The 25602-nt window shown below is 41.5% G+C and overlaps 1 protein-coding gene across 6 annotated transcripts in view; it reads right to left on the bottom strand.

The window, feature by feature from the left end:
- Positions 1-25602, bottom strand: part of ILDR2 (immunoglobulin like domain containing receptor 2) — a 64141-nt gene that overhangs the window by 17483 nt on the left and 21056 nt on the right. For 2 of the 6 annotated variants that reach the window (XM_061628013.1, XM_061628011.1), the window contains exons 3-4: positions 24734-24853; positions 4137-4193 (exon numbers count right to left, since the gene is read on the bottom strand). In XM_061628013.1, the coding sequence (XP_061483997.1) occupies positions 4137-4193; positions 24734-24853 (177 nt within the window). Of the gene's footprint in view, positions 1-3119; positions 3190-4136; positions 4194-7924; positions 8072-24733; positions 24854-25602 lie in introns of those variants that run through there. The other 4 variants (XM_061628014.1, XM_061628012.1, XM_061628017.1 and 1 more) reach the window with 3 other exon arrangements.

The following is a 25602-nucleotide window of genomic DNA, read 5'->3' on the forward strand; positions in this document are numbered from 1 at the left end:
GGTGTGAGACAGGGATGTATTTTATCACCCTATTTGTTTAATCTACATGCAGAACATCAGAGGCGTCACTAGCCGGGTGTGGGGAGTGCGGACCGCACCAGGGTGACACAATGAGAGGGGGGTGTCACCCAGAGTAAGGTTGCCATATTGCCCGGTTAGCCGGGTTTTACCCGGATTCTTTGCATGCCACCTGGCGCCCGTTTAGCCCCTTAGCTGGCCCGGATTCTCAGCTTTAATTTTTTAAAAAAAATTAAGTTTCTAGGTGGTCCGGTTCTCGAGATATACATAAAAACGTCAGCTCCCCCGTTAAATCTTTTTTTAAACTACTGTATAGCACTTCGTAGCTTTAACCCCGCCCATTCAGGATTGCAGCCAATCAGTGAAGCATTTGGTTGACCTGTGGCAGTGTCTAGTAAACCTCATTGCAAGGCCAGAAAATGGTGGTTTCTCCCCGTTTATCTGAAAATCTCATAAATTGGGTAAGTATATACATTTCAGTTTTTTCCCCTCTTGTGTGTAGGAGTCAGATCCTGGGCAGTGTTTTGAAAACCTTCCCAATACTTGCTTTTGTGGGGGTAAAAGCATTGCTAATCCCATATGTCCAGAGTAAATCCCATTGAATTCAATAGGATTTACTTTTGAGTAGACATAGTTATAAATGTGCTGAAAATCAATGGGACTTTGGAGTGAATGTAAAAAAGAATCGTGTTTGTGTTCTCTTTCTGCCCCCCCCTCCAGTCCTATTTTAAAGCAAGTAGGCAGGGCTTACTTAGGTATTACAGTTTTTATTCTGTAGGAAACTAATACTGATTTTTTAAAAACTACCCCCCAGTTTGAGAAGGAACCATTGATAACCACTCTGAGTATGATTCTGTAGACAACTGTGGATCCACCTGATAGTTATTCCATCCAGCCCATGTTTAGCTAACTTGCTAATCACAATATCACGGGGCACTTGGTCAAAAAGTTTTTCCTTGACCACTGATCATGCTGGCTTGGGCTGGCAGTAACTGGAGTCGAACAACGTCTGGAAAGCCACAGGTTCCTCCATCCCTGGTCCATTATCTGTTATAGCCTTTGTAATTAACCTCCTTGTCTCTCTCAAACAAATATGCATAAGAATGCACCCACAGATGACAGAAATCACCTTTGCACCTTGTCAGCAAGTAGGATATTTTCCAAGGTGTAAATTCTGGTTGGGCTAGCATTGTTCTTAGGAAGTTTACTTAAGGTTATTTAAAATTATATCCTGCATGTGAGTTCCTTATACTGAAACTTTATACTGTGTTTGTATTGTTTAGCTTAAGTCTTGATATTTTGTTCTGTAGTTTTGAGGTTACAGACCTAGCACAGTAGGTGCGTTACTAATATTTATTTGCAATTCAGTTTTCTACTGCCCTAATCTCCAATGGTGTTCACAGTTTTATCCACTGTTAACAGGCCCCAAACTGGATTTCTTTATCATCACATCTTAATTAGGCCCTAGTTTACAAACATGTTCTTCCTATGAACCTTTTGGTGTGGAAATATATAATAAGAAATACACCTATATCTTTAAAACAGGGGTGGGGAACTGGAGGCAAATGTCACCCTCTGAAGTTTTCTATATTGTCCTCAGGACTCTGCCTGGCCATGCCCTCTCCCCAGATCACATCCCTCACTAGTACAGCTTCACACACCCCTCCAGTGCTTTACCCTGCTGGAATGTTCCAGGGGACTGGAAACAAAGCCCTATGAGGACAGACTGAAAGAACTGGGCATGTTTAGCCTAGAGAAGAGAAGACTGAGGGGAGATATGATAGCACTCTTCAAGTACTTGAAAGGTTGCCGCACAGAGGAAGGCCAGGATCTCTTCTCGATCATCCAAGAATGCAGGACATGGAATAATGGGCTCAAGTTACAGGAAGCAAGATTTCGGCTGAACATCAGGAAAAACTTCCTGTTAGAGCAGTACAACAATGGAACCAATTACCTAGGGAGGTGGTGGGCTCTCCAATACTGGAGGCATTCAGGAGGCAACTGGACAGGCACCTGTCGGATAGGCTTTAACTTGGATACCTGTATTGTGCAGGAGGTTGGATTCGATGGCCTTATAGGCCCTTTCCAACTCCACAATTCTATGAATGTGTTATTGAACTGTGATCATTCCTCTTGCTTGCTTTGATGGAGGATGGCAAGGTGTGTGTGTATAGACCTGGTGCCAGCTTTGGCCCCAGCCGAGGGCCCCTGAGAGGCCCCTCCTTAGGGTGGGAGAGTGTAGCATGCTCCACAATCCACGGCATCATCAGGTCATGAGACCCGAAGCTGACGCAGATCATGGAGCAGGCACCCCCCCAATACAGGTGGCATGGGCTTAAATATACTTAAATACCTGTCATGTTAGTGTGGCAGTGTGTGCACCATATGCAAGGTGCATGCACACCTGCTATCCCCCAAGGGTTGACACCCCCCACTATCTTGGGTGATGGCAGGTGTGCACACTGCATGCTGGGTGTGCACACTGAGGCCAGAGGTAGGTGGGGCTCATGCCATCTGTATTAGGAGGGGATGTTGGGGCAAACAGCACTGCAGGCCCGGGAAGGCTGGTGCCCAGGGGCCCAGTTATGCCTGGTATTGGCCCTGCGTGTGTAGAAACTGCTGACTTGTGCAGCTGGTAAGAGTCGGATCCATTGTTCTGGCCATTTTTGCATTGGCCCTGCCCACCACCGGCATGTGGACCATGGGAGATTCCCCTCAAAGAAACAAGGTTAAAAAGGTTCCTTATCCCTGCTTCAGAAGGAGTCCTCTGAAATTCAAGTTTTCAGCTTTCCATTCTAAGGGTTACATTTATCCAGTCAGAGAAAAGACTCAGTGCCATATTCCAGAGGCTCATGACATGTACCATTAATAGAATTCTTTTTGTTCAGGATCTGCCTGTTGGTCCCATTTTCCTGTAAAGCTTTTTTGCCTCATTGTATTCAGGTTGACACTACAGTCTGAAGACAATTCCTCTGACCCACCCTTTGAAAATTATGGCCACCTAAGACAAGAGTTCAGTAGTCCCAAATATGCCATGTATAATCCCTCTGCCTCCACAATGGATTAATCTCAAATTTGCTTCCATTATACTTAATATTTACCTGGAGACCCAAATATCATTCTCCAAGGACTCTGTTCCTGCCTCAAGAAAGATGCAATACTTGTGCCCAACTATCAAAGCAAAAGCCAAAATGCAATGGGTAAGACACAGACAATCATTTACTAAGTAGTAAATGGTGGTAATTTTAAGAGGACAGTAGATCCTCCATATAATTGTCTTATGTTACAACTGTATGTGCAAGTTAGGGTTATGATAATGATGGTATTCAAGTACACCAACATAGGGATGCATATAGCATCTTTATATATACAAAACAAATGTATCCATTCTAGCACTAGGCTGAATAATATCATAAATCAATCTCATGAATAAAAAAAATCACCCCCAAAATGTTACCAATCTGCCTACTTATGTCTGCATGTAACAGGATAGCTTTAGCTGTTGGTGTGGGAAGCTATTGGATAAAAACAATAACCAAAGCTGCTTCCAGAATATCACTAATTTGCTTGTAGGATTGAATTGTATACCAGCAAATTCAGGTTGTGCAATTAAAGTGGATTTGGTGCCCTTGAGCAACAAATCCGAAAATAACTGGACCTTTTTTCAAAAACAATTGGACTTTTTGTGGTAAGGAAAGTAATGGGAAAATGCCCTGTAAAGTATGGGATAATTGCTAGATGCAACATCACAATCTCCCCCCCTCCCCGACAAATCAAAATGAATGCTCAGTTGTGGACCTCATATAATCTCCCCACAAACTCTGTGAAAACAAATCAGGATGAATGCTCAATAAGCAGGTTGTCTGGAAGTAAGACAAGTGAGTGACAAGTCACATGACTTGCAACAATTCTTTCTTAAATAATCGTCTTTGCATGCCCAGTGTCACTCACTAAAGCCCCAGCAGCATTCCTCAATTGCTAGTTGCAAGCATTTATTGAAAAAACCAGGAATCAAAGGTGCATGCACAAACAAGAAACAGATGAATGCACAAGATGCTGTAGTTGGACTGACAGATAAGGCAACAGCAGAATGGATAAAGTGTTAGATGACTGAGTACCTGGCATAATCTCCACAGCAAAACTGGGCAAGAGATCAGCAAGCAGCCCTGTCCTGCCTGGAAAAGACAGAGGAAGGGAAAGGAGAGAAGTTAGTGCAGGAAAATGACTTCCCATCCCTTGCCTCACCACAAAGTCTACTCTCTCCTTATGGTATGATGAGGCCTCTGTGCTAGGGATAGGGGGGAAATCTGATTCAGTTCACATTTAAAAGCAAACTTACCAAATGTGCACTTTCCAAAACCATATAAGAACCGAAACACAACTATCCTTCAAAATTTACAGTTCTCCAAATTTTGCAAAGCAGTTCTCCAACCAAGTATTGCGTACAATGATTCATAAAATGGGGTACTTTTAAATGCATATAATGGTGAAAATGGCATGCAAAAATGCATTATATTACAGAAAACTGCTCTGCAAAAATGTGTATGTTAGACAAAATTGCATACAAAAATGTATTTATTAGGATAAATTCATGAGGACTTTTATTTTATTTATTAAATTTATATCCTGCCCTTCCTCTCAGTAGGAGCCCAGTAGAACTTTTAAAAAACAAAAATCTCAAACTGATGTGGAAATGTAGAGAACTGAATTTAAGATTGGAAAAGTTAGAAACTGAGAGAGACTGAAACTAACTGATTCACTCACTCCATGCACTGTGGAACAGAAACTAAATACATCAGGAAGCTCACCAGCTCTGCTTCTATTATTTCCTCTAATCTAGGCATAGCATGATAAAATGATAATTGTTTTATATATAAATTACAAGGCAAGATCTGTGTAAGGTAAATTCCATATATTTAAAACTAATGCTGCCAAAAAAACAACAACCCATGAGTCTTTAAGGTGCCACCACACTTTTTGCGTTGGCTTTCAATGATTTTTCATTGGCAAAACATCATATAGACCTTTCAAATGTATTTTAAACAATTGGACGGATCTTAATTCCAAATCACAGTGAAAGCTCCCACTCAATACATGTATGGAACATGCAGATATCCCATCCTTGACTATTTATATGTGATTGTCCTGGGCTGTCTCTGTGCCTCATGCCAGCCCCTGATCATCCAGAGCTAGTATGTCCAAATGATTCTATTCAGTTCAATTCAGGACTGTATCATCTGTGTTTCCTCTAAGAAATCATGTAACTACTGACTGCTGACTTTCTTATTTCTCAGTGGCCTATATGTGAATTGATACAGTTTCATTTCTGCACATCTTGAAATACATACTGGTTAAAATAGATAAAGGGAAGATATATGTAATAGCCGCAAGAAGCACCACTTCACAGGATAAGTATCAACTATACATATTACGTGGTTAAGCTCCATGCATACATAAATCTCTTACTGAAAAAAAGACAAAAGGTATATATTGCTTATTATTTCTGAGAACTTAGCATAAGTACCAGCCATAAATTCTGCATTGAGCCTACATGAATTGCTTCCAGTTGACATGGAAACAACCTGGATTGGCAACACTTGATAGAAAGGAAAAGCTTGACATGGTAAAATAGTTCTGTGTACATACTCCCATCTGCATTGCTATGTTAGCAGCAACTTGGGTCAGATCAATCATAGTTGCCACTGGCACTTTCAGGGATGTCTGAAAACACCTAGGGAAGCATTGGGTTAGGGATAAGGTTTGTTAAAGAAAACTGATATTCCTAAATCTACTATAGTAATCTCCTGGAGTTTCTGATGCAGCTAAAGCACTGAAAGGTCTCCACTATAATGGAAAATAAAGAGAAATGATGGAGATTTCTGTCATCATCCCAGGCTCGTGAATAGCCCTGTTACACAAACCATAGGGCCAATTTAAGTGAAAACCTAATTCCATCAGCATGGTAATAGGTTACATGCATAGAGTTTCATATTTACAACTTCTACATGTATGTTAGGGATGGGATCTGTTGGCCTGTGCCTGTCTGAAAGCATTCTGTTGACCTCACAGGCTTGCATGGATTTGCATTTGTTCTGTATCTGCTGGCTGCTGCTTTTACCGATCTGTGGGTTTTTTCACTCAGAAAAAAAATCAATATTAATATTGATATTTTCAAAGGAAATATCAATATTTTGAAGGAAACATTGATATTTTAAAGGAAATATTGGTAAGTTCTCATTCTTACAATCAATGTTTTAGAGGCAGATTTTTTTTAAAAAAAGAAGTACATTTTAAAAAATAGCTGTGGAAATTCACTCCATTAAAATCCGATCCTCAGACTGAGAATAAGCGAATTAATGGAAAATTCAATCCAAATCCAAATTGGGTGGAATTCTAGCACTTTCCTAGTGTATATATGTGAGTGTGTGTGTATGCATAGGGACAGGTGTGCACACACACACACACACTTCACCTCAGCGCATATATATATATATATATATATATATATATATATATATATATGAAAATGAAAAGGACTGCCTTCAAGTCGATTCTGACTTATGGCGACCCTATGAATAGGATATTATATATATACACACACACACAACACACACACAATTAACCTCAGCATGATTAGATGCCATCTTTAAACCTCCAGACTTCTTAATGGCCCAGAAAGTTCATCCTCATAAGGAGTCATTCCAATGTCAAAATTATCATATGGATTACCCACACTACGAGGTTTGCACATAAATATGTATGGATTAAGTTTCTCAGAAGTTCCACAAGTACGCCTTGAAATGATAAAAAAGGAGAGTCATCCAGAATACAATGTTATGGTGGAACTTGCTCTTAGCAGACTAACAGTGCAATCCTATGCATCTCTATTTAGAAGAAAGTATTATTGAATTCAATAGGACTTAATCTCAGGTAACTTGATTACAGCCCATACGGAACTGAACCTTAAAACTGGTCTATTTTCCAGTACTGTATTAATTTAGTGCCCCTTCACCAGAAAGGGCAGCATTTTTATCTAGAGGATGTAAGGAAGTTATAGGTAACTGGCTACAGTGTTCTAATTATGAACTCTATCTCCACACCAATTGGCCTCTGCATTAAGCAAAATTTGGACTAAGACCATCATCAACTGGAATTCAAATGTTCTCTATCTCTAGTTTTTTCCTTTGATTAAAAAGAGGGTTTTCGTTTTAATAGCATGAAGAGTGCTTCTGTATCACCTAACTATGAGTGTAGCACCAAAGCAACAACAAAAGAACTTTAAATTCTGGTAGTGTTTTTGCAACCTGTTGCAATTCATCAAAGCTGCCCTTTTATCATCACTGTAACATCATTAGTCATGAGTGGCTCTCAGAACTGTAGTGGAAGATAAAGCTGATTTTTCAGATAATGTGTGTGTTCATGTTTCCTTATAACAAGAATTGTTTCTATCACCATGCAGGCAGTGTTTCCTTGCAACTATTTCTTAGGGCTGAACTACAGTATACCTCACACACATAACAAAAGCCCAGTGGCTCCTTTTCCTAAGCCGGGGAAAGCAACGTCAGGAAGTAAATTTGAGCCAGAGAAGCAACTGACTGAGGAAGGGGTCTTTAACTCTTTCCAATCATACTGTTTCGCCATCCAAATCCCCCCTTTCTACTGCTCCCACCCTGGGGTCCCAAATGCATGTTTTAAGGGGCAAACACTTATCTGAAATCCTTCAGGAGGAAAGCAGCTCTGGAGCAACTGGGAATAGAAAAGCTGGGAAGAAGAATTAAGTACTTTCCTTTTCCTCACTACTTCTCTACTCCAACCCCTTCCCAGAGCTGCTTTTCCTTAGGAAAAATAGCCACTGGGTTTTTGTTATATGCATATGCATTTAATAGGTAGCCCTCCACTACCTTACCTTTAATGACCAGCTTGTCTGAAAGAAGCATGGAGTTATGGCCATACTTAAATGTTGATATGGTGCACATATAAGGAACATGTTGCACAACATAAATGACACATGAAAGTAGCTCTATCATTTTCTCCATACATTACTGGCTCTATTTTTGTGCTTGCACACATGTTCCATATGACTATTAATAAAATATAATTTCTTTGTAGCAATTAGATTACAATTGCAAACAACTGTTAAATGATAACTACCACTTTGCAGCAGTTAGAGATGGCCTTGCTTCATAAAAATCTTCCCAATTTTCTACCACCTTTCATGCTGTATGAACTGTTTATCAGTATTATAATTTTTCAGCCCACCACCATCACCACACCATTGTGGTGCAAATGCAAAGCAAGAGGGAGCTCATGTACCTTTAATACTGAAGAAAGAATTTTAGAAAGTGTGGCTTTTCTCACCCTAGCCTGACAAGCTGCCCCGGCCAAAATGTTGTCTCATACGCAACAGCAACTATTAAAAGGTACAGGAGTCCTTTGCACCTGGTTATCTATTGTATTGTGGCAGAACCACTGCATTAATTATCAGCTCCGCAGCATCTGTGGGTTTAGAGAACGGAAGGCATCTGGCTTATGCAGTCCCTCTTGGGAGGGGGGCAGCTGGTGGGGACAGGAGCAAACTGGATCAGGGCTATGATGCTAGGGAAAGTATAACTCTTTCCCACTGTGCCATTTTTTTCACCTAGCTATGCTCCTCCAAAGCTACTATTTGCCTTGCTGGGGAAAACATATAAAGCAACTGCACTGGAAAAAGTATTGATCAGGAAAATGGCATGGGGAAAGGCTTAAAAACAGCATTGCAGTCCTGATTCACCCCACACACACACACTCCTTTTAAGAAAAAAGCAAACATTGGGAGATCTTATCACAGATCTATATTTCAACTAGTTCGATCCTAAATGTGTATATTGTGCATATTTCCTTCATGCAAATTTAATACCACAACTGCACTAAAGACAGGTCTCAGTTGCATGTATATTTGTGACTGTCCAGGCTTTCCCTGACCCATAAGAATGGACCCTGTTCTATGGTTTTGAAACCTCTGAATTTCTGTTTTATTCACTATTAATTGTTCTTACATTTGTGTTTTTAGTGGTTTGATGATGTTTTTGTTTTAACAATATATTGTTTGTTTTTTTAGACTATACACAGCACGGAGGTTTTTGAACTATTAAGCAGTCTGCTTGCTTTTAAATAAATAAATAATGAAGCAAATATGTCAAGGGGGGGACTCTAAACCACTATTCCTCAATCTGACACCCTTCAGATGTTTTTGACTACAGTTCCTGACTTTTGGCCATACTGGCTGTGGTCAATGGCAGTTGCAGTTCCAAACCTTAGAGGGCACTAGGTAAGGGAAGACTACTGTTTGGGGGTGGGGGAATGTTTTCTAGTTAGGCAACTGTTTGAGGCAGAGTATGTATGCCTAGGCAGTGGCAGATGGAACGAGAACCTGATATGAATGCTTCAAGTTGTGGAAAAGTGAACATCCCGAATGGTCTCAAACTGCGATCTGGCCTCTAAAACAGAACAGGCGTGGTAGACACCCCAGCAATCCCTGCTTTCTAGCATGTCCCATCAAAACAATGAAATTAGTTTAGATTGCCAGGGATCATGCTGCACCCTCCACTCCCACAGAATGGTTTATAACTGGATTCCAAAACACAAAAAACTTCAGACAAAACACACACCCTCCCAAAGACTGTATTTTTTTCATGTCTAACAGATTTCTTCTCACCCTTCTCTCCTGCCCACCACCCACCCGTCTATTGTGAGGATTTCAATCTGTAGAAGGAATTCACTAAGCTCTCTCCTTAGTGGCCAGTTCCAAAAAAAAAAAAAAAGGCAGGTCAGAGGACATGCCTAGATCTGACCCAGATGATTTGAATATTCCAGCAAAAGATAAAAATCACAACCACTAAATAACCATGCCATCACAGCCACCTTTCAGCAATTTTGATGTTTTTACACCAGCTGAATTAATTCAATGACAATCCCATTTCCCAATGCTGCGTAATTCTCCCCCTTCACAGAACCTCCCCCTGCTCCTAGTTTTAATACCGGCTGTTAAGTAGGCTGCTGAAAAACACTACAGCTGACCTAGCCAGCTCTTGTTCATACCAGTGGTTACCACAGCAACGGTAGGGGGAAGTAACACATAGGCTTGTCATGAATGCTTGCTAATTGAAGGCCAACTTTCCTCCCACAGGGATGAGCAACAAGTGAACCAAAAATATATAACGAGAGAGGACAAAAGAACACACTGGGTGAGGAAGGAAGAGGACTGAATACCTTTTGGAGCTTTTTTTAGTAAGAAAGTGGAGACATTTTGCACAATTAAAAGTGAGATAATCCAGACCCAAGACAGATGTGAAAAATGAGGGGTTAGAGAGAGATAATAGAAATTCAAAGGGAAGGGTCAACAAATACAAGGGTTGTCAGATTTTTCAGAATGGAGCTGTAATATTCTAAAGAGGTTTTAGTTTTAGAAATCTCCTTGAGGCGACTCACAAGCCTGTTCCACTCCTACCATTCAATTGCTGTTTTCTACCCAACCACTGGGATGCGGAATGAGAGCACAAGCATTCACACTTCTAGCTGAGAGCTCTCCAACCATTTGGGACTCATGAGCAGATTTGAAAACTGAAGAGTCTGTTGTGGGCATCACATACACATTGCAACCAAGCACACACTGCAACCGATTTGACTCACTATATATATATATATATAGGAGCAGGTCTGCAGTTTGGGAGTCCTCCTGGATCCTGCCCTGCTACTTAAATATCAGGTGGCTGCTGTAGCCAGGAGTGCTTTTGGCCAACTCAAACTGGTCTACCAGCTGCGTCCATTCCTGGAGGCAATTGGCTTGGCCACAGTGACACATGCATTGATGACATCGAGGCTTGATTACTGTAATGCACTCTATGTGGGCTGCCTTTGAAAACAGTTTGGAAATTACAGCTGGTTCAAAATGCAGCAGCCAGAATGTTAACTGGAGCACGGTGCAAGGAGCATATCACCCCTGTGCTTTATCGACTCCACTGGCTCCCAATTTGCTTCCGGGCCCAATTCAAAGTGCTGGTTTTGACCTTTAAAGCCCTAAACGGCCTTGGACCAATGTACCTGAGGGAGTCGGACCACTTATGCCCATATGTACCTGCCCAGGATTTAAGATCATCTGCCTCTGGTCTCCTCTGTGTGCCTGGAGTGAAAGACGTTAGACTGACAGGCACACAGGAGAGAGCTTTTTCAGCTGTGGCCCCCAAACTATGGAACACCTTGCCCCAGGAAGTCCACTCTGCTCCCTCCCTGATGGTTTTCCGGAGACTTCTGAAAACGATATTATTCTGGAGAGCCTTTAAGAACATAAGAACATAAGAAGAGCCTGCTGGATCAGGCCAGTGGCCCATCTAGTCCAGCATCCTGTTCTCACAGTGGCCAACCAGGTGCCTGGGGGAAGCCCGCAAGCAGGACCTGAGTGCAAGAACACTCTCCCCTCCTGAGGCTTCTGGCAACTGGTTTTCAGAAGCATGCTGCCTCTGACTAGGGGTGGCACAGCACAGCCATCATGGCTAGTAGCCATTGATAGCCCTGTCCTCCATGAATTTGTCTAATCTACTTTTAAAGCCATCCAAGCTGGTGGCCATTACTGCATCTTGTGGGAGCAAATTCCATAGTTTAACTATGCGCTGAGTAAAGAAGTACTTCCTTTTGTCTGTCCTGAATCTTCCAACATTCAGCTTCTTTGAGTGTCCACGAGTTCTAGTATTATGAGAGAGGGAGAAGAACTTTTCTCTATCCACTTTCTCAATGCCATGCATAATTTTATACACTTCTATCATGTCTCCTCTGACCCGCCTTTTCTCTAAACTAAAAAGCCCCAAATGCTGCAACCTTTCCTCGTAAGGGAGTCGCTCCATCCCCTTGATCATTCTGGTTGCCCTCTTCTGAACCTTTTCCAACTCTATAATATCCTTTTTGAGATGAGGCGACCAGAACTGTACACAGTATTCCAAATGCGGCCGCACCATAGATTTATACAACGGCATTATGATATCAGCTGTTTTATTTTCAATACCTTTCCTAATTATCGCTAGCATGGAATTTGCCTTTTTCACAGCTGCTGCACACTGGGTCGACATTTTCATCGTGCTGTCCACTACAACCCCGAGGTCTCTCTCCTGGTCGGTCACCGCCAGTTCAGACCCCATGAGCGTATATGTGAAATTCAGATTTTTTGCTCCAATATGCATAATTTTACACTTGTTTATATTGAATTGCATTTGCCATTTTTCCGCCCATTCACTCAGTTTGGAGAGGTCTTTTTGGAGCTCTTTGCAATCCCTTTTTGTTTTAACAAGCCTGAACAATTTAGTGTCATCAGCAAACTTGGCCACTTCACTGCTCACTCCTAATTCTAGGTCATTAATGAACAAGTTGAAAAGTACAGGTCCCAATACCGATCCTTGAGGGACTCCACTTTCTACAGCCCTCCATTGGGAAAACTGTCCGTTTATTCCTACTCTCTGCTTTCTGCTTCTTAACCAATTCCTTATCCACAAGAGGACCTCTCCTCTTATTCCATGACTGCTAAGCTTCCTCAGAAGCCTTTGGTGAGGTACCTTGTCAAACGCTTTTTCAAAGTCTAAGTACACTATGTCCACTGGATCACCTCTATCTATATGCTTGTTGACACTCTCAAAGAATTCTAATAGGATACTGAGACAGAACTTTCCCTTGCAGAAGCCATGCTGGCTCTGCTTCAGCAAGGCTTGTTCTTCTATGTGCTTAGTTAATCTAGCTTTAATAATACTTTCTACCAGTATTCCAAGGACAGAAATTAAGCTAACTGGCCTGTAATTTCCGGGATCCCCTCTGGATCCCTTTTTGAAGATTGGCGTTACATTTGCCACTTTCCAGTCCTCAGGCACGGAGGAGGACCCGAGGGACAAGTTACATATTTTAGTTAGCAGATCAGCAATTTCACCTTTGAGTTCTTTGAGAACTCTCGGGTGGATGCCATCCAGGCCCGGTGATGTGTCAGTTTTTATATTGTCCATTAAGCTTAGAACTTCCTCTGTCGTTACCACTATTTGTCTTAGTTCCTCAGAATCCCTTCCTGTAAATGTTAGTTCAGGTTCAGGGATCTGCCCTATATCTTCCACTGTGAAGACAGATGCAAAGAATTCATTTAGCTTCTCTGCAATCTCCTTATCGTTCTTTAGTACACCTTTGACTCCCTTATCATCCAAGGGTCCAATCGTCTCCCTAGATGGTCTCCTGCTTTGAATGTATTTATAGAATTTTTTGTTGTTGGTTTTTATGTTCTTAGCAATGTGCTCCTCAAATTCTTTTTTAGCATCCCTTATTGTCTTCTTGCATTTCTTTTGCCAGAGTTTGTGTTCTTTTTTATTTTCTTCATTCGGACAAGACTTCCATTTTTTGAAGGAAGACTTTTTGCCTCTAAGAGCTTCCTTGACTTTGCTCGTTAACCATGCTGGCATCTTCTTGGCCCTGGCGGTACCTTTTCTGATCTGCGGTATGCACTCCAGTTGAGCTTCTAATATAGTGTTTTTAAACAACTTCCAAGCATTTTCGAGTGATGTGACCCTCTGGACTTTGTTTTTCAGCTTTCTTTTTACCAATCCCCTCATTTTTGTGAAGTTTCCTCTTTTGAAGTCAAATGTGACCGTGTTGGATTTTCTTGGCAATTGGCCAGTTACATGTATGTTTAATTTAATAGCACTGTGGTCACTGCTCCCAATCGGTTCAACAACACTTACATCTCGCACCAGGTCCCGGTCCCCACTGAGGATTAAGTCCAGGGTTGCCGTCCCTCTGGTCGGTTCCATGACCAACTGATCTAGGGAATAGTCATTTAGAATATCTAGAAATTTTGCTTCTTTGTCATGACTGGAACACATATGCAGCCAGTCTATGTGCGGGTAGTTGAAGTCACCCATTACTACCACATTTCCTAGTTTGGATGCTTCCTCAATTTCATATCTCATCTCAAGGTCTCTCTGAGCATTTTGATCAGGGGGACGATAGATCGTTCCCAGTATTAAGTCCCTCCTGGGGCATGGTATCACCACCCACAACGATTCTGTGGAGGAGTCTGCCTCTTTTGGGGTTTCGAGCTTGCTGGATTCAATGCCTTCTTTCACGTATAGAGCGACTCCGCCACCAATACGTCCTTCCCTGTCCTTCCGATATAGTTTATATCCAGGGATAACCGTATCCCACTGGTTTTCTCCATTCCACCAGGTCTCGGTTATGCTCACTATATCAATGCTCTTCTCTAAGACCAAGCACTCCAGTTCTCCCATCTTGGTTCGGAGGCTCCTAGCATTAGCGTACAGGCACTTGTAAGCAGTGTCTCTCTTCAAGTTTCTTTGGCACTTGTGGTTAGGCCTGTGGTAATTTTGCTCTTCTGAATTTATATCCTGTGCCCCTGCTCTCACAATGCCTACTTCTAGGCCTACCCCTTTTAAAAGGGAGGTAGGGAGGGACTGAAGGTGGAGCCTGACACTGATTTTATGATTTTATGCCCTCTACGTTAAATTTTACCCTTGTAGTCCCCTATGTGTGTGTATGTGTGTGTATAGTATTTTATGTATTTTAATTTTATTTTATGTATTTTAATGTTTTTGTGATTTTATTGTTTACAATTTTACTATGTATGTGTTTGATTTTATTTTTGTAAGCCGCCCTGAGTGCCCTATTATAGGGTAGAAGGGCAGGATAGAAATATTTTTAATAAATAATAATAGAATGCTTCTTTCAAACTTAATTTCAGTGAGCAGAGGACAGCCTGTAGACACTGGGAAAGGCCTCTGTGGGTGCATGTGTACTCACAGGTGCCACACTGGTAACCACTTTTCTAGCCACTGATATGGATTCTGACCGTTTTCTCTGGAATTGCCATCCTCTATTCACTCACTTTTTAATGGAACACCTAATTATACAGCCACAAGAGTGGCTGTATACTATAGCCAGCATGGATTTTTCACATTCCGCGGTGTTAAATTGAAAATACCTCCATGCTATTCTGATGCTTCCCATAAGCTCATTTCAAAACAAAACCTTAAAAAACTTATAGTCCTGAACTCAGAAATGCTTGCTTAACAACCCACTATTTCATAGCGATACACAAAACAGTTGGGAGAGAATCGAGAGTTCAAAGTGTAAAAACAGAGGGGGAAAAACAGAATTGGACCTGTTGGAGTTTTTTCTGTCAAGAGTTCTCATAATTTGTTGAAATTAATTAAAAATCAGACATGTTCACAGAGTATGTATAATTCTATTACTGATCTTGACCCATACTCTGACCTTCATCTTCTGCATTTTAAAAGTTAAAAAAATGTCTGGCCAATTTTTAATTAATTTAAGAAATTTAGCATTGAACTCAATGATAAAACCAGGTATGCTCAGTAAAAACCAACTGTCAGTGTTCTAAAAGCCAGACTCCCAGCTGTTGGGCAACCAGGGGGCCACACCCACACCAGACATTTATTTCACTTTAGATAGTCATGGCTTCCCCCAAACAATCCTGGGAAGTGTAGGCTTTGAGTGATGATGAGAAGAGACTCCAATTCCCCTGACAGAGCTCCAGTGGCCAGAGTGGTTGAACAATCAGCTGCTCTGACTGAAGCTCTGTGAGGGGAACAGGGCATCACCTAGCAACTCTCAGCACCTTTCACTAACTACACTTCCCAGGATTCTTTAGGAGAAGCCATGACTGTCTAAAGTGGAATAAAGGTCTGGTGTGGATGTGGCCAGGGACAGCTTTGGTTTAAATTTGGGTTTAAATTTGGGTGGGAGTCTACATGTGCCTGCTGTAGAACAAAAAGTTGGGGGAAAGCGTGAAAGACAATGATGCTGTTCACAATGTTTTCCTTTTGAAAAGGAAATGCGCTTCCCCTCTGCCCAGTGCCCACCTATCCAATCTCTTCCCCTCCCGCTCCCCCTCTCATTCCTGCCCTCCTTCTCCCCTCTCTGCCCCTCCCCCAGCTCAGTTTCACCTGTCCTAAGCATGATTGCACAGGAGTAAATCCCACTGAACTCAAAAAGCATGCAAATATCAAACCTGCCCTCCCTTACTCTTCCCTCCCTCCCCGTCCCTCTGCCCCTCCCTCTGCCCCTCCCTCTGCCCCTCCCTCTCTTCCCCATTCCCCTTCCAATCCCCTCCTTCCCCTCCCCCTCTTTCTGCTCTCCTTTGCCCTCCCCTCCTCCTCCCCCTACCGTTGCTGTGGTAACCACTTGTTTTACCTATCCTTACCATGATTGCACAGGAGTAAATCCCATTGAACTCAACAAGCATGCAAATGATCAGACCTGGTCTCCTCCCCTCCCCCTCCTGCCTGCTTCCATCCCCCTCCTCCCCTCTGCCCTTCCTCCTCCTCCCCTCCCCATCCCGTGGTCAGTTTCACCTATCCTAAGCATGATTGCAGGGGAGTAAATCCCACTGAACTCAATAAGCATGCAAATGATCAATCCATTCTCAGCAGGCTTGCACAGGATCCCATATCTTACCTCCCGGATTAAAAAGCAGAGAAATTCACTAATAGGCAAAAAAAAAACCTTGTGGTTTAAGAATGTACCTATAGCCCACAGATATTTCTATCAAACTTTAAAAAGCAGGGAAATTGGGCAGCTATAGTGAATGCACCAGGGGAGCAGAAGACCCATGCTCTTTTCTGAGATATTGTACCACCCTACAAATTTGTCAAAATGCAAACACAATTTGGGTTGGTCTTTCACAGTCCAATCCACTTCCTATGTAGCTTGGAAGAATTTGGTAACGTGCCTCTGAGCATATGGTGAGTGGTGGCAACAGCTCCAATCACCCCAAATAACAGAAACAAGACATGAGCTGTGCTGATTTTGTTTTAGCAGGGAGGAGGCAACAATATTAAGAAAGTTGATACAGTTCAGATAGTCACTTTAAATATGTTTGATTTACTTTGCAATTTTAGTGAAATTTCCTATAGGAAATCATTCTCTTTTGCTTCTGTTTCTGTGAATATGTGAATTACAGTAACACTTTGCAAAATTTACAATTGTGGAATAATGGCACTGCCTATTCTGCAGAATAGTCTCCAATGGATATGAGGAGTCTCTCAGATTGCACAAGATAAAACAGTGGGAGGTGAAATATATTCTAGCAAAATTCTAGGTGTGCTCTATGTTTTTAATTGACCATGCCCACCTTTCCTTAATTTGAAAAGTTTAAGCATAGCAAGCTGAAAATACGCATCTTGGGGAAGCCAAGTTTGTTTTTTCCAACAGCTAGTGTCATTAGTTAAGTAGCAACATATTGTAATCAGTCTGATTTTACATCAAACTGCAGTTTCAGATTCAACTGTTAATGCACCCAAAATAGAAATAGAACATAATCTCCAATTTGAAACACAAAAGGTTGTCTTCACCATCATATGACATTGACAAATAAAAAGGCTTTGAAATTAATAAAAATAAATCTGACACAGATTTCCAGGATGAATGAGAGAAATATAGTTTTCTAGGTTAGATTCTCTGTAGAAACAGTAGTAACACAGGAAAGAAGCAAAGTAAGAAGAACACAAACAAACATACAAAAATGTGATTCTCCATCTTTGGAGATGGTAGGTGTTGCCACCACTCACCATATGCTCAGAGGCACATGTTACCAAATTCTTCCAAGCTACACAGGAAGTGGATTGGACTGAAAGACCAACCCAAATGGTGTTTGCATTTTGACCAATTTGTAGGGCAGTATAATATCTCAGAGAGGAGTTCAGGTCTCCTGCTCCCCTGGTGCATTTACTATAGCTGCCCAATTTCCTTGCTTTTTAAACTTTCATAGAAATATCTGTGGGCTATAGGTATGTTCTTAAACCGCAAGGTTTTTTGCCTATTAGTAAATTTACATCACTGCTCGCTCATTGCCTTCTAGTGTTTTCTGTGTTGCCTTCTCGGATTTTCTCAGACCTGATTTGTGACTGTTTTTTGGTAATAAGGCGAAATTACAGCACCAGCCTGCCTAGCTTGGACAGGTAAATATATCTGAGGCTTTTCAAGGCTTCTTTGCTTTTAAATAAACACTTTCTATTTGCAAGTTCAGTCTGTTTTATTGCTTCCTGACGAGTGCCAGAATTGTGATGAATTGACCTCTGAGCAACTTCTTAATTGTCCCAAAATGTCAGTTCCTGATCCATTAGAGTTGATGCTTTAATTACTGGCCTCTTGATATGACATTTTCTTTTTGTTATTTAAATAGTAAAATAGTGCTATGTTGTTTTTAAAAAGGAGAGAAAATCAGTAATTAAGGTTTCTCTTCTCTCCCCACCCACCAATAGTGTGGGAGCAGAAACTGACACTGGGACAATTAAAAGAAGCCTTTGGAGGAGCAGTCTAATTCACTCCAAAAAAGCCAAACCCTCTCCACATGACTGCTGTCTTTAAGGGATAACTTCCTCAGGTTAAATGATAACCCACACAAACCTTCATTCCTGTACAGAGGTAAGCAAGGACATTTATTCTTCCATTTCACCTATTCTTGTAATTGTACGCTGGGAATAGATTTGAGTCTGGCACTTAGCAGAGGTGCCAAACTAAATTCAAAATCAAAAGCAGGGGAGCACAGAGTAGGAACAAGCTGGCAAAGGAAAATAGCATATGAAGCTATCCGGATAACAGAGCATCCATCTTGGCTTCCTGTTTACTATTGCTCTTTCTCATTGGTAATAGTAAGGGAACTGCAGACATTTGATAAATCGATTGCAACAGCTGCAGTATTTTCAGTGTCTTTTCTATAAACATCTCTTTATCAGTAAGGGCTACAGCCCCTCCTGTTCTCATGTGTCAGTGACTCACAGCAACTATCCTCCTTCTAGGCTTACTAGATGGCTCAGTTTATTAGGACTGTCCCAGATGGTTATTTCCGAATGGGAAATTTGTCCTTGTTTCAATAACAATATAAAAAACTAGGACATGCTGTCACTGTCTCTATTCCCACTGCACTGCTGATTATACCTTTTGTATAAGTACATCCAGCAGCTGCCTCCTTCAGCCATTTGCCTAAATGCACCTGCTGCCTCTAAACCATCAACGGAAGTTTGAGCTATACAGTATACATAATCAAGTTGTAACTAGTACAGAGCAAGATCTACAAAGAAGTAGCAGGCACTGATTTGGCATGGAATGTAGGAATGTATAAAGCTGAGGAAAGAGCAGACATAGGGAAGTTAGTTACGGAATTAAACCAAGAGAAAGAGATACAGACCTAAATAGTAGAGAAATAAATAAGTACAACAACTCCCTTCCCCTATAAAATATGGAGGAAAGATGAAAAGAAGCTGCATAATTATTACAAAGAAAAATAAGAAATAAATCAAGAGGTAAGTAGGTTATTGAACCAGGCAAGTATAAAAACGGCATGGATGGTCAATGTGAGAAAAAAATCATATGCATGCAAAAGTGAAGTGTACACGGCCAGTGTGGTGTAGTGGTTAGAGTGTCAGACTGGGACCTGGGAGACCAGTGTTCAAATCCCTGCTCGGCCATAAAGCTTACTGGGTGCCCTTGGGCAAGTCACTGTCTCTCAGCCTAACCTACCTCACAGGATTGTTGTGAGGATAAAATTGGGAGGGGGAGAACCATGTTGTATGCCACTTTGAGCTCCTTGGAGAAAAGGTGGGAAATAAAATAGCAAGTAGAATCAAGCATAGAACAGGAATTTATGATAACATTGTTCTTAGACATCTTGGATTGTGGTAATCTGGTTCTGCAACCCTGTAACAAGGTTATAGGAACAAGGAGCTATTGGCCTTCTAGCAGTGGGAACATGTGGCTATTTGGCCAAGCTGTAGCACTCTTTGGGCCTTGGCATTTAGAAATGATCCCATAACAGCATTAAAATGTTGTAGAGAGGAAATGTAACTCTTGTAAAACAGAAAGCCACTGAGAGATTTATTGGGAGTGTGACCATGTAATGAATTCCTCTTTGCTCCCGTCTTCTTTCTGCCCACCCTTCTCTTTCTTGTTTTGTCAATCAACGGAGGAATAGCAGTAGCTATTCCTAGAGATCAAAGTTTTAACAGTCAACAAAGACGCCAAGCAGGCTGTTACCATAGAAACCTTAGTAACGGAGGCCTTTGAATTGTGCCGGTATCCTTTATTAACAGCGTGTGGCTGAGGCTGGCAAGTGAGAAGGAATGGTGCGAAAATCTTTGCACAAGAAGTACCACTTCTAAAAAACATTCAGAGAGAGGGGTAGGACTGGACAGAGACTCAAGGGCTGCAATGGTGCCATATGGGTTTGTAGCAGAAAGATTGATAGAAAAACCGTGTTGGAGCTGCAGGTGAGAGCCACCACCCTGTCAGAAAGAGGCATTTACAGATGCTAATAAATAAATGAGGAGTTACTTTGTTTTGCCCTTTGTATCACTACAATGTAGGGTTGCCAGGCTCAGGGCCTGAGAATGATTCTGTATCTTTAAGAGAAGAGAAAGTCAGCCAAGTGCAGGTTTTCTTGCAACACTGTAATGGGAAAAACCACAAGGTGAAATTCTCCCTTCCCCCTGCATAACTTTTAAAGATACAGAAGACCTCTTGGTTGCCAGGCCCAGCCTCCAAGAGGTCTTCTGTATCTTTAAAAGTTGTGCGGGGGGGGGGGAGAATTCTACCTTGTGTTTTTCCCATTACAGTGTTGCAAGAAAACCTGCACTTGGGTGAATTTTCTCTTCTCTTAAAGATACAGAATCATTCTCAGGCCCAGAGCCTGGCAACCCTAATTTCAATGGACTGTTTTGTAGGATTACATCATCCCATACATATCAAAGATACCAACACCTGTTTTAATGGCAAGTAGTTGCTGAGATATTATTGGCAGCTTTTCAGCAGAACAATATAAAATCAGTGATTTCTTTAAACTGTCATATATTTAAGTAGATCTTCACTTGAAGGATTCCTTTATCTTTCATTTTGATACCAACTTGCACAACACATTTCTGCTGAGGCAGAAGAGATGCCTAAAACAGAAATAGTTTTAAATAAACATATCCCATCAATACATATGCAGGACTTTGCCCCCCCCCATAACTAGCATTTAGAGGAATATGACTTCTGAACAGGAAGTTCCATTTACACACCATCCTATGCATTTTTACTTGGAAGTAAGCTCAATTGAATTCAGTGGGACTTACTCCTAGGTAAGGTTGAGGGAGAAATTTGATGCAGTTCTCATTTAAAGCTGAATTTATCAAATCCACACTTTTCAAAACAAATGAGAACTGAAGCACAGGGATACTTCAAAATTTGCACTTATCCGAATGTTGCAGTGCAGTTCTCCAACCAAACAATGTTTACAAAAATGAATATATTAGAGGGAAATGTGTATACAACATGAAAATATTAGTGAAAATAACATACAAAAATACATTATATTAGGATAAATTGCTTGAAAAGATATGTGCAATAGTCAAAACTGCATGGAAAAATGTGTTTGTTAAGAGAAATTCACACTAACATGTTGAAGAATTTTCATGAGGATTTGTTTTAAAATATCGCAAATTGCTGGAGAAACCTGGAGAACTGAATTTAAGATTAGGAAAATTAAAATTAAATTAAAATGAAAACAGCTAGGTTGGTAGGGACTAGAGAGAGGGCATTCTCAGTGGCGGCCCCCACTCTCTGGAACTCCCTCCCGTCTGATCTTCGCCATGCCCCTTCCCTGGATACATTCCGCCGAGCCTTAAAAACTTGGCTCTTTAGACAGGCCTTCGGGATCCCTGGGGTGGGCTAATTTCTTTTTTCCATGATTGTTTTAAAATTATTATTGATTGCCCTATATTGTTTTATACTGCTGCTATTTAGAATGGTTATTGTTGACTGCATTGTATTTTATTCTGTATTATATTGTATTTTATTGAATTCCAATGTGTACGTCGCCTAGAGTGGCTTCGGCCAGATAGGCGACACAAAAATTAAATTTTATTTATTATTATTATTAAAATCAGAAAACAAAAGTGACAGGTTCTTCCATCCCTACTCCCAGATAAATGTGTATAGGATTGCAGTCTTAGCTATTACACTATTATCATTTGAAAGACCCATTGACTCCTACTATATTAATATTTATCTAAGCCCATCTAAGCCCAAAACCATATTTTGTGGTAGCAAATGCCACAATTATACACTGAGCAGAAGGGCACATTTGGATTCAACCCTATGAGTGACTTGTGGCTGACAGAACCAACAGATGACCTTTGCAATGTATTTACTAAAAGCATCTGGGAACTGATCAGGCCCAATGTTGCTCAGAGGCACATGTTACCAAATTCTTCCAAGCTACACAGGAAGTGGATTGGACTGTGAAAGACCAACCCAAATGGTCTTTGCATTTGACAAATTTGTAGGGCAGTACAATTATCTCAGAGAGGAGGTCAGGTCTCCTGCTCCCCTTCTCCTGCTCCCCTGGTGCATTCACTATAGCTGTCCAATTTCCCTGCTTTTTAAAGTTTGATAGAAATATCTGTGGGCTATAGGTACGTTCTTAAAGCACAAGGTTTTTTGCCTATTAGTTAATTTCTCTGCTTTTTATTCCGGGAGGTAAGGAATAGGATCCTGTGCAAGCCTGCTGAGATGGATTGATCATTTGCATGCTTATTGAGTTCAGTGGGATTTACTCCCCCACAGTCATGCTTAGGATAGGTGGAACTGACCACAGGGGATGGGGAGGGGAGGGCAGAGGGGAGGAGAGCAGGCAGGAGGGGGAGGAGGAGGGCAGATTTGGTCATTTGCATGTTTATTTTGTTCAGTGGGATTTACTCCAGTGCAATCATGCTTAGGATAGGTAAAACTGACCATGGAGAGGGAGGCCTGGAGTGGGCAGGGGAGGAAGAAAAAGGAAGTGGGGAGGGGAAGAAAAAGGGAGGAGGGAAAGGAGAGGTGGAGGAGGAGAAAGGCAGGTCAGCATATCTGCATGCTTATTGAGTTCAGTGGGGTTTATTCCCGTGCAATCATGGCCAGGAAAGTAAAAACTTACCATGGAGGAGGGGGGAGGGGAGAGTAGAGGGAAGGAGGAAGGGGGGAGAGGAGAGCAGAAGGGGGGACAGGAGAGCAGAAGGAGGGGGAGAGGGAAGGAGGGGATTGGAAGGGGAGGGGGCAGGGAAGAGGCAAAAAGGGAGGTGATGAGAGGAAGAAGGAGGGGAGGTCAGGTTTGATCATTCCCATGCTTATTGAGTTTAATGGGATTTACTCCTGTGTAATCATGCTTAGGATAGTTAAAACTGACCATGGGGGAGGGGGACAGAGGGAATTAGAAGAGGATGGAGGAAGGGAGGGAGGGGTGAAGGAAGGGGAACAGAAGGGACAAGAGGGAGGGGATTGGGGGGAGGGGAGGGCAGGGTTGATTATCTGCTTGCTTTTTGAGTTCAGTGGGATTTACTCCTGTGTAAGCATGCTTAGGATAGGTGAAACTAACCTGGGGAGGGGCAGGGAGGGGAGGAGGAGGGCAGGAATGGGAGGGGGAGGAAGGGGGTCTGAGGGGGAGGAGAGGAGATTGGATGGGTGGGCACTGGGCAGAGGGGAAATCCCTTTCCTTTCCAAAAGGAAAACATCATGAACAGTATCATTCTTTTTCATCCCTCACCTTTTTGTTCTACATGTAGCGTCCCACCCAAATTTAAACCAAAGCTATCCCTGGCCACATCCTCACCAAACCTTTATTTCACTTTACAGAGTCATGGCTTCTCCCAAAGAATCCTGGGAAGTGTAGTTAGTGAAGGGAACTGAGAGTTGCTGGGAGATGCCCTGTTCCCCTCACAGAGCTTCAGTCAAAGCGGCTGACTGTTCAACCACTCTGGCCACTGGAGCTTTGTCAGGGGAATAAGAGTCTTCTCTCAGCACCCTTCACAAACTACACTTCTCAGGATTCTTTGGGGGAAGTCATGACTGTCTCAAGTGAAATAAAGTTCTGGTGTGGGTGTGGCCCCTGATTAGGCAAGCCAGCAGCTGTGAGTCTGGCTTTTAGAATGCTGACAGTTGGTTCTTACTGAGCATGCCTGGCCTTATCATTGAGTTCAATGCTAAATTTCTTAAATTAATTAAAATCAGCCAGACATTTTTTTATTTATTTTTAAACTGCAGAGGATAAAGGTCAGAGTATAGGGCAAGGTCAGTTACAGAATTTCAGGTACTCTGTGAACATGGCTGATTCTTAATTAATTTCAACAAATTATGAGAACTCTTGACAGAAAAAAGTCCAAAAGGGGTCTGGTTTTTCTCTCTCTTTACATTTTGAACTCTCGATTCTCTCTTACTGTTTTGTGTATCACCATGACAATTCAGAGGGTTGTTAAGCAAGCATTTCTGAGTTCAGGACTATACGATTTGTAAGATTTTGTTTTGAAATGAGCTTATGGGAAGCATCAGAATGGCATGCAGGGTATTTTCAATTTAACATTGCAGAATATGAAAAATTACAAGAACTTTCACACATAGGCTACACTATATTTTAAAAAACAAATCTCATAGTGGTTTAACAATCAATCCTCAGGGAACTCAAAGAATTGTAGCTCTGTGAGGGGAATAAGGGTCTCCTAATAACTCTCAGCATCCTTAACAGTTTTCAGGATTCTTTGTGGAGAGTAATGACTGTTAAAAGTGTAAGCGTGCTTTAAATGTATGGTGTGGATGTGACCAAAGATAAGTACATTGAAATGAGCAGAGAAGTAGACTGTGTTCACTTGAGAAGTAAGCCAAGAAGATATCTCACCCAGAACGAGCAGCTCCATCGACTCTTCAGTCTTGCCCTCCACATCATCAGGTGTGACAATGAGACAGTAATACAACCCACTGTCTCCCCACATCAGTTTTCCAATGTGGAGGTCTGCATCTGAAATACAGTATAAAAGGAAGAGTAGAGACAAAGAGAAGGTGAAGGGCTAGGCTTCTATCACAAGTTGTTATTGGCAGGAGTGGATTTCTCTTCTCCAGAGAGACTAAATTCAATTCATAGTCAATACTACCGTAAAGGCTCAGTGCACTCTAGGGAGCCAGTTGTTGGATAGTGACGCTGCTATCTTTTCGGCGCCAGGTGAAAAACTTTTTATTCTCCCAGGCATTTTAAAATGTATTTTAATAATTGTTTTTATAGTGTATTTTAAATAGTATCTTATTATTGTTATATTTTGATGTTGCTTGGTTTTTGTTGCTTGTTGTTTTGATTTTTGATTCTGTTATATTTACTGTATCTATATATCTTGCTTGTTTTATCTTTTATGTACACCGCCCAGAGAGCCTTTTTGGCTTAGGGCGGTATATAAATTAAATAAAATAAATAAATAAATAAATAATAAATAAATTTGGATTGGGAAGACCCCTGGAAGCATCCGGGTGGGGCTGCAGTGAGCAGTCATACTTTCCTTTCCTTTCCTGAAGTCTACATGTACTGCACAAATGTCTGTAGGGAGGGAGCCTTCACACATACAGATTTAGTACATACAAAGGCTTTCCTGGGATCTGCAATCTAGGTGATCAAGGTTTCAGCTTCCAGGAAAGCCTTCATACATACAAATATACGTGCGAAGGCCGTCTCCCTACAGATATTATTATTTATTTATTTATTTAATTATTTATTACATT

Source organism: Rhineura floridana, chromosome 5, assembly GCF_030035675.1.
Source record: "Rhineura floridana isolate rRhiFlo1 chromosome 5, rRhiFlo1.hap2, whole genome shotgun sequence".
Lineage (NCBI taxonomy): Eukaryota > Metazoa > Chordata > Lepidosauria > Squamata > Rhineuridae > Rhineura > Rhineura floridana.